Source organism: Syngnathus scovelli, chromosome 14, assembly GCF_024217435.2.
Source record: "Syngnathus scovelli strain Florida chromosome 14, RoL_Ssco_1.2, whole genome shotgun sequence".
NCBI lineage: Eukaryota > Metazoa > Chordata > Actinopteri > Syngnathiformes > Syngnathidae > Syngnathus > Syngnathus scovelli.
In genome coordinates, this window is record NC_090860.1 from 9,277,392 (window position 1) to 9,287,196 (window position 9,805).

Here is a 9,805-nt window from a genome sequence, read left to right on the forward strand (position 1 = left end):
GGGGATGTCTGAGCAAGTGTTGATCTGTGCAATTACAGTGACACAAACTCAGTGACCCATTGCAGCAGTCATCTGAGCCAACAAAGGACCACCCAAACCTCTGAAGAGGTTCTCAGACCTGCTTCGAGTTTGGATCTCACTTCACAGCAGTGGCCTCTTGACATTTGCTTTGTGCTCAGAGGTCAATGGTCAGTGAGGTGGTCATGTGTCTCTCTTATCCAGACAGAGCTCTATCTCATGCTTCTCAAGCTGACTCAACACATTTTTGTTTTGTCTCCCTTTACAGCAGCTTGAGGATTTATTCTGGGTGCTCAAGAGCAGCCAGAGAATTTACATAGTTGGCACAGTCAAAAATAATATGTCTTTGTACATGAGCGGATAAATCAATGTCCATTTAAGTTGAAAGGAAACATGTAAATGGATGATGGATTAGTATTTAAAAAGCAAGAGGTAAAATGCACATTTTCCCCACATTCAAGGAACAGTAGCCACCATGTCTTTTGATGCCATTCCCACGTGAGTGTCTCAAGGCGGACCGCTACACCTCCTCTAAAGCAAAGGTGTCTCTATTCAAAGTGCATCAACTCATTGAAGCATGGCGGCAGACTGCGGTACTGGACGGAGCGCGTTTGTCAAGCGTCGGTCGGCCCAGACATTAGCTAAAGTGGCGACCCAGTCGGGCTGGACGGTAGTCCACTCGTAGCTGGACGAAAGCGTGCAGGAGGTTACGGTCCAGATTGGTGAGCTGCTCGCCTGAACACACCTGCTTCAGGTTGTCAGGGGCGACCACCAGGAGGTTACAAAGGGCGTGCAGAGTGTCAAAGAGCTGCAGCACCAGAGGCACCTGCACACAAATCAGGATTTCATAGAATTATTACAAAAACAAAAAAAAGAAATTTGGTCATCTTGATGAGTGACTTCATATTATATAACTTGATTTTAGAGGTGTCACTATAATCCTAACAGAGAAGTTCCCTGATGCGTAATTTATATTTCAGGAGACCACACAGGCTGAGTGCTTGTACAAAAGGCCATGTTTTGCCGTGGACCTCTGGGCCCGCTCTCACCCTGAAGTCCTTGGCGCAGCGTCGATATTCAGCCACGTCGCAGATGGCCAGCATGCCTCCCATGGAGCTGTAGCTGTACTGCTGCAGGTGCTCGTGAATGAGGCGGTGGAAGCGAACACCCAACTCCGTCAGAACCGTGTCCACATTCTTGCCGTCCATAGACTTCCGCACGTGTTCCACCTGCCGGCTGACGTAGGCACAGACCTTGGCACAGGCCTGCACCATAGAAAGGTTGGAAAGTTATTTATCAGTAATTTGCTGGTTCTCCTCCCTTGTGCCACACTTACCGTAGTGTACTGGATCATGACGTTGTTCTCGTCCTCTGGCTTGAAATCAGTCTTCTTCTGTTCTGTTGCTAAGATGTGCTTCATTTGGCCTACCATGCAGTTTAGCGTTCTGCAGCATAAATTAGAATAGCATCAATCAGGGACGAGGCGCTTTTAAAATCCAAAGGAGGGTTGTGAGACAGAACATACCTGTCTATTCCCGTGTCCAGTTTCACTTCCATTTGTTCGATCACTTCTTTCTTCTTGTGTAAACATTCAGCCAACTTTGGAGATGAACTGAAAACATAGATTTGAAAATTTAGAGGTCATTAAAATAGTCAGGTGGCCAGTGAGTAAAATCAGAGTGTTAGATCTTATATCAGAGTCGTATAAAAAATATATTGTCCTTCAAACTTGTTTGGTGCAAATTAAAAAGCACTTTGCTGTCCTCCTATAGCTAGCGAGGAATCCTCTTAAGAGTAGAATTTTGGATGCAGCACTTTTGTGACCACTAAGTGTGCAAAAACTGTATAAACCTGAACAAACCTTATTAGAGGCATAAGCTGGTCGTTGAACTGCTTGTCAAACAAGTGAAATATTGAGTTTGCCTGTTGGACCACATCCAGAAAGTACAAGTTGGCATTCTTGGCATCTGAGGAGGGAATTGCTGTATGGAAGCGAGAGAGCGAGAATATAATCAGATGATGCACTTGACCATCTGCCCAGTTCAGATTCTACTCAGTTTATTTCTATTGTATTTTAAATTAGCATCATAAATGCACTTCAGTGGAGGTCAAGGTTAAACTGAGCCCATCATCGATCTAACAGGTGACTGTACCCGAGAGGCCGATCTCCAAAGCATAGTCGATGTGATCCACGCACAAATGCTCGACCAGCAGCAGGAAGATTACGAAGGCATTCTTGGGCAGGTCGGCAGGATCCGAAAGCTGCGTCGTCATGAACAAAAAGCCACAGCATAAATTTTGCATTAAGCACAACAGGGATTCAAATGAAATGTAGAAAACACTACTATCAATTCAGACTTATGGGCTCACCCTGTGGCATCTCTCAAAGGCATGCCGCGTTCCCTGCAGCAGGTTGACCACCAATTCCGGCGAGAGAAATGTCTCCCCGTGGGTGTCAATACTTGGGCCCAGTGGTAGATTAGTGCGCTGTCTGATCCTCTCCTTCAGTTCTTGGATACTGCACAGGCACATCATTTCACGTCAGTATGTAGTTGTGAATAAGCTTCCAAATGTAAACAGACCTGCCGGTGCCGATGGAACGTTTCTGGTGGTTCTTGGAGTCGTAGTAGCGCTGGAGAATGGTGGCGCCGCGAGTGCGGAGGTAGTCTTTCTCCATGTCAATGTAGCTTTCCAGGTAGGAGGAGAAAATGCTCTTGATGAGCTTGGACAGGAAAGTGTGCTTGTCAGAGCCCAGGTTGAACTCGCTCAGCTTGTTGGCCAATAATGTGGTTCTGGAGTGTTTGGAGATAAAGTATTAGGATGAAGATTGAAAATGAAAAGAGGAATGGCTTACCTTGTGTAAAGGTCATAGAGGTTCTTGAGGTACTGTTCCACGTCTGAGTGTCGCGTGTCATCCAGTTTTTCCCTGACGTGGGCCTGCAGACACAAAAGCTGGTCAGAATGTCGCAAACGAAAGTCCAATTAGGGAACAGTTGCTTTAATGATCTGACATGACAAGTACCTGTAATTTGTTTTCAAAGATGTTCTGAATCAGTTTGGCCATGACAGTCTCCGGGCTGCTGAAGACCTCGCCCACCTGTTTATTGACCCTTTGGCAAAGGACTGCTGTGTCCTCAAACACATCATTCCTTATATAAGCACCCTAGAACCAAGACAAAAACTTAATCGAGGTATTTATCAGCAGTAATAAATATTGTATACAAAAGAAACCACACTTACATCCTGACACTGTTTGATGTAGACATCTACACAGTGTGCATAGCCCTGCAGAAAAAAACAAAGGTTAATTTTTTTTAATAAAAGTCACAAAACCTCACTTAAGCCATGCAATGAATTGACAGCCAATGTTTACTCGAATTGTGTCTTTTTAAGGTCACCTTGAAATGTAGGAGAACTGCTGCCACCTCCCGCATTCGTCCAATCTCTCCCCTGCGCTGGGCAGCGGTGAACTCCTGGATTAGCTGTCGCTCCAGGTCATGGTATTTACCTGGAAACAATTCAAAAGATCCCTCAGAAAATACCATTTCAGTGGAGAGTTTTGTAAATGTAGAATCATGGGAGTAAACTTACTTGCAATTTTGGCTTTGACATCTGCAAATCTGTTCAGAAAACAAAATTTAACAGAGAGGATGATTAATGTGGTATGCAACCAACAATTGGTTTCACAATCAACAAATAATTATTGTTTCATTAGCAAAAATTGTTTTTACATTATTTAAACGTTCAAACATTTACAGAAACACACCACTGGACATTTGATTAGACACACAAGTACATTTACACCTACACCGTGAAGTATCTTGTGAGTCAGAGCTTTGTTTCTAAAAACCTATTAACATTTAAAACGCTTACATATGTAAAAATCGGCTTAGACTTTGATGAACAGTTTACATGCTTAATACAGCACCTTCCCCTTGTTTGCCAATGCCCTTGTCTAAAGCTGCCTCCAGGACGCCTGACTCACCTGTCGAATGGCAGCTCCTGGGCAATGAGATGCAGCTTCTGAATGATATCAGCAGCCTCTTTAATCTGAAGAGGAGAAAGAAAGTCAGTGCGTGGGAGAAATGAGCAAGAGAGAGAGCGAGAAAGAGCCCATCATGACCATGAGAGGTGGACATTTGTGAAATAAAGAAGGAAGGCCGCCGGCAGTGTCTCCACTAGGGGGATCATCATCTTAAAGCAGACCTCCTCCGCCTCATCGTGTTGAACAGCCGGCTGATAACAAACGGGCGGCGCTCACCTGGGCTTCCACACCAGCGGTCCTGACTTAGCGGCATATCCAGCTCTTTATTGCCGTGGCTTTTCTCAATGGCCTGTAATCCTAAATCGCTTTCAATAATCTGTCCGGCCAGGGATATCTGTCTGCAAAAACGGGGGGGCCCTCTTCCTCCCTCTTCTCCTGACATACACGCTGACTGTAAAAAGCCCTGGACCCGCGAAAGGCCCGCCGTCTGCAACTCCTCTGTTCACGCAGATGCCTGCCTCAGCTAACATCATTACTCTGCTCCCGTGAGGAGGATCCAGCCTTTCTGCTCAGCGAAGGTTTTCTAAGTATCTGTCCCCCAGCTAAGATTAGCTAAATCCCATGTAAGTAATGTAGCCGTCTCCCTGCAGTCAGGGTTTAGCAGCACTTGTCTCCACGCTTGCGGGCCATCCCTCCCTTTCAGGAGGATTAGCAAAGCCATTCCCCTCCAGCTATTCACTTGCAACTTTTCTCCCCCCCCCCTCACCTCATCTGGAGGTATGCATGGGAAAAGGAATCTGGACAGATATTTCTACATCCCTTTCTGGAAATTGCACTCCTGACTCTGGGATTGACCCCCCCCCTCAGAGATTCACATCCACGTTGTAGAAGCTAATGTAAAACCATCCAATGTAACTTCATTATACGTATACCACCCATGCTAGTCAATCAGCAAACTGTCAAAGAATGACAGTTTATTAATTCTAATTATCTGTGGGATGCAACCTGAGGGATAAACTTGACAAGTTATTATAGGATAGTTACTTAATTCTCTAGAGTCTCACCTCCAGCTAAAAAACAGCAGAATTCCTCATCAGTGGTCTCGCATATAGACTAAGGGGGGTGGGGGGAGGGGGGTTATATCATACCCACCTTCTCTGGGTTATGGAAAACATCGCTACGCAGATCCCCATCCAAGAACTCGTTGAAGTAGGTCATGAGACGCTGAGCTTCTACGGCACGTTGTCGAGGAGTGTTGACACCTTCAAGCTGATCGCCCAGGTGACACACTTTAGTTGCCACATAACTGATGTGTTCATCGAGCTCCTGAAAATGCTGGAAGGCCACCTGAGTAGAAAGAGGAATGCGAGGCATGTGATGTGATGATTCCAAGAACAAGGAGGTCCAAGTGGAAAAAAAACAAAAAAACACACCTGGTTGCTTCTCTGCAGGTCGTGCACTTTGTGGGCAAATTCCTTAGCTTCACGATGACACTGATGCTCCAACTTCTCCACCCGCCGCTGTATCTTCTCATCCAGTTGTTTCAGCTCCTCAATGTGGTTCTCAAACTCCTCCAACAACCTACCATGGAGGAAATGGTAAGTTGCAGAATTCATCTGGTATTATCTACGGTTTGCCTGGAAAAGTAATCAAGTCCCAAACTCGTCCCACTGACCTCACAGTCATACAGTGGTTATTAGGCAGAGAATAGTGTCACATGCTTAATTCTTGGGTCCCCTGCCTTAAGAAGTTCAAGCAGCTTCGTCAGCTGCATTTTTTAACCGCCATCAGAGCTACAGAGCAAATGTTCTAAGTCAGCAGCATATTTCACAGAGCACGAAACATCCCGAAATGATGAGTTTATAATCTTTTGACTAATTCCCTAAGCAACGGCTGCAGCTTAAAGACATCTCCCAGCCTTTCCTAGCAGACACTCATTCCCTGGTTGGTGACTCAAATGTGGTAGCCTCCGAAGATACGTTGTCTCTGACTCCTCACTAAGAGCTTCCGAAGAGGTGGCGGCAACAGTTTTGTGCAGGAAGTAGATAAGGCAAGAAGGATAAACACATTCAGCTAAAGTGTTGTGGCATTTTTTCCTAATGGAAAATAACTTCTATCACAAGCATAAACAACACTTTACCAAACCTTCATTGGCAAAAAACACAATTAGTGTTCACTCGTACTAGAGAAACTAGAGAAAAAAATTGCTTAGTGCAAACATATTCAAAGCATAAAAAAAGTAGTCACTAAATTTATCATCGAGTATAATACAATATAACAGTATAACACAATATATGAAATATGATTGACATTCAAGAAAAAAGAGCGCGTTGGCTGAATTTAGTGACATACGCTTGCAGTCATGAGAGAATGCTCATAACAGTGTAGAAATTATGCCAAGATAACCAAACAAGAAAAAAAATATTTAAGATGTGTCTGCAAGTAGACCGATCAAAAAAAAAATGAAGTGTTTTCAATCATATGACTCTTTCAGTACCGTTTTGGGTCGAATGCTTCAGCTCCTCCTTTTGAGCCTCCCCCGGGAGTCCTCCAGGCCAATCTCTCAATGTACTCATCTGCATCAAAGGGCTCCTGAAGAGCAGAAATCAAAACAAGAGCGTCGATCATCTCACAGGAACTACGGAGTGGGGGGGATATATCGGGGTAACCGATCCGGTGAAGCTACTTTAAGTGACGTAGTTGCGAAACGCCTCGCGGGATATGCAAAGCGCCTCAGTAACATTACGACAATCAGATCGATAATATTAAACGCAGCAGACGAAGAAGAAGCGCGAGCGTTCTGGATGGTTAGCCAGCTAGCAAGTGATCGCTAAAAAAAAACTCCGGACAGCAACAATCATCTACCTCGAAAAGCTGAGCAGTCGTCGCCATCTGTAAAGATCAGCTGGCGATGTGAAGAAATAAAATGTGTTTGGAGGAGCGGAAGATCGGCAATGACGCCGACCTCGACATGGGTTTTCTAATTTTCTCCAATTTTATCCTTTGTTGACAGCTAGCTGGTTAGCGAGTCCTGTTTCCTGTATGAGACACACAAGGGTGGAGGCGGCTTGCTACTGCGCATGCGTGTTTGTCAGCTGATGGGTGCTGTATGTCACGTGAAACAAAAGCAGGAAGTTGTGTGCTGTCTTGTCAGTGTTGTCGAAAATGTCTCAATTTGTTTATGAATTAGGGAAATGTGAATTTTGTCACTTTTAGGTTGCATTTTTTCCTCTATATGCCGTGACGCGGATCAATTGGATAAATGAGTTTTCGTGCTTTGTGGATAATTACGCACAATGAAGGTGAAAATGCTTCAGTTCGCTTTTCAAGGTACGTATGTTGTATTATTGATTTTTTTCTTATATAAACGAGTCGTTGTAAGTCATGTGCATAGCATTTCTAAGGTCAAACGATTTGTATGAAATCAGTATTATTAGACAGATCTTCCAGTGAAGTATCATTTTCTTGTGACAGATATTAATTAAGGTAGTGTTTAAAAGCTTTAAAAATGCACAGACTTTCTGGCTTATGTGTTCACGCATCATCTTCGAAATTACAACTTGTGTTTGTAACACCGCACATGTTCACTCGCAGGAGGTGGGCTACAGTGGAGTACCGTGCGAAGAGTCTTGGAGGCACCTTGTATGTCGAGGTTCCGGAAGACACCTCAGTGCTCAGACTCCTGCTCACCGAACTGGGCCTGTCAGACCCACACAAGCCATTTGTCCTCCTTCGAGATGATTGCCGCCGCTGTCCGAAGACGCCTGTTCATGAGCTCCGCGTCGGTCCTGACCAGGAAACCCTCTGGCCAGTGGTGGCCGTCACTCATGGACCTCTCATCCTAGCATGCCTGGGTCTAGTGGACGTCCCCCTAGAGCCCCGTCCACCTCTGATCAACCTGCTGTGTGTCTCACAGGCCATCACATTTCTGCTTGGATTACAGAATTTTCTCCTGGGCTCAGGGGATAAACTCGATAATGAGGTTATGGCCTCTCGCCTGGCAACCCTTCCCTCCGTGCTTCTGCAGGTTTGCCCTTTTGGTACGCCTCTCGATGTGCCCTCTGTTGAGGCTATTGCCACATCTTCTGTGCCCCTTCCGGCTGGGAACCAGAAGCAGCCAGCCTGGAAGACGGGCTTTCACCGGGGACGTGCTGTAGTGAATACAGCCCTGACAGAAACCGTCCGCTCCATGCAGTTCGGTGACCCAAGTAAACAGGACACGTGGGACGTGTACGGCACTCTGATGTGCAAAGTAAGTATAAAGCAATAATTTTTGTATCTAGTGGCCTTCATTTGATTTCATCCTCTTTTCAACAGTGTGAAGTGGAGGGGGTTCTCCCAGACGTGACAGTGACCCTCACTCTGCCGCCCAATGGGTCACCGCTGCAGGACATCGTGGTGCATCATTGCGTCACCTCACTGGATCCAAGTATCTTGACTGCATGCAGCGTCGACAAGTATGACGGCTCATCCTTCTCCGGACCATACAAATTTCCATTCTCTCCACCTCTGGAGCCCTTCCGACTCTGTGGCTACACATCACAGGTTACAATTAATAGACAATTTCTGTAAGTTTATTATATTTTGCATCCCACCTACTGCTGATTCTTAATACCTCCGATAGGTACCCGTACCCCCCATCCTTGGCTCATATCAACTAAAGGAGGAGGAAAACCATCTACTTGTGTCAGTGACTCTGAAACTTCATGAGAGTGTGAAGAATAGTTTTGAATTCTGTGAAGCACACCTACCTTTTTTTAACAGGTAAAGAAAACAATCCATGCTTTTTAGTCTCACACAATTTCATTTTGCTTATCATATATTAAAAACAGGTCCTACACATTCAGTATATTCAAAAAGACTAGTAAAAATAGTCAATGATGATGAAGTCTGCATTAAATATTTTTTGTGCAGGCCTCTGATGGGTACTGTTGATGTAAGAGTGAGCTCTGGACATGTGGACGTGTCCAAGGAGAAGAACTTGCTGGCATGGATTCTTGGTGGGTTTGAGGTATCGTGAGAGTATTTGTAAAGAAGCTATTGATTTATTTTCCACTCACGATATTTAGGACAAAAGTTTCCTAAATCTCGTGAAGTCACATTGGAGGGCAGGATCGCCTTTTCAGGGCCGACGGCAGGACCTACTGATCCCATTTGTTTCGACCTTACAGCCTACGTCAAAGTAGGTTCATACAAACACACACTACTGGACAGAATTGTCATTTATTCCTATATTATTGTTATCCCAGATGTACTTCAAAGTGCCTGACACAACACTCTCTGGATGCTATGTGGACCAACACTCAGTACAGGTGTATTCCTCCGCTAAACCTAAAATAATAACTTGTAAGTTTATGCACGTTTTTTGAAATTTCTATTATTTGCTTCAAAGCACACTTGTTGAAATATAAATTCCCTCTGCTTGCTTATAGCTCGGGAACTTCAATCAGAGGACTATTTCATATGGAATTCAACAAGTTCTCCTCCCATTGGCCAGTTGTTGCTTTAGGATGGACTCAACTCAACAAATCAAAGGAGACATTTAATTTTGTTATACACGTGCAGATTTCTTTTACTGCAGAGCTTAGTTTGCTGCACGATATATGCACACATCATTTGTGTGACAATCAAAAGTCATTTGTAGCTTTTGGTGATTAAACTGGACATTGAAAATTTTAACTGGAAGATATGTTTTTTTTTTTTTTATAACTGAAGTACTTCTGACTGCTCTGCCCCCCCCTTACATTTAGCCTATTGCAGACAAGGGCCACCCCTCGCTCTGACAGGCCCACTTCAGCGACT

The 9,805-nt window shown here is 44.6% G+C and overlaps 2 protein-coding genes across 2 annotated transcripts; one reads left to right on the top strand and one right to left on the bottom strand.

The window, feature by feature from the left end:
- Positions 1–446: 446 nt before the first annotated feature.
- On the bottom strand, positions 447–7,059 carry exoc5 (exocyst complex component 5). The gene is made up of 18 exons (XM_049740140.2): positions 6,869–7,059; positions 6,501–6,595; positions 5,437–5,584; positions 5,156–5,350; positions 4,004–4,068; positions 3,610–3,638; positions 3,417–3,526; positions 3,259–3,303; positions 3,041–3,181; positions 2,873–2,955; positions 2,601–2,810; positions 2,389–2,536; positions 2,172–2,280; positions 1,880–2,000; positions 1,544–1,630; positions 1,355–1,463; positions 1,068–1,283; positions 447–844 (listed from the first exon to the last, which is right to left on the bottom strand). The coding sequence occupies exons 1-18, from the start codon at positions 6,893–6,895 to the stop codon at positions 656–658; spliced, it is 2,127 nt and encodes a 708-aa protein (XP_049596097.1). The 5' UTR covers positions 6,896–7,059; the 3' UTR covers positions 447–655.
- Positions 7,060–7,111: 52 nt separating this feature from the next.
- On the top strand, positions 7,112–9,682 carry ap5m1 (adaptor related protein complex 5 subunit mu 1). Its single transcript, XM_049740141.2, has 8 exons — positions 7,112–7,333; positions 7,598–8,255; positions 8,321–8,548; positions 8,628–8,767; positions 8,918–9,003; positions 9,073–9,185; positions 9,253–9,349; positions 9,436–9,682. The coding sequence occupies exons 1-8, from the start codon at positions 7,266–7,268 to the stop codon at positions 9,510–9,512; spliced, it is 1,467 nt and encodes a 488-aa protein (XP_049596098.1). The 5' UTR covers positions 7,112–7,265; the 3' UTR covers positions 9,513–9,682.
- The last annotated feature ends 123 nt before the right edge of the window (positions 9,683–9,805 follow it).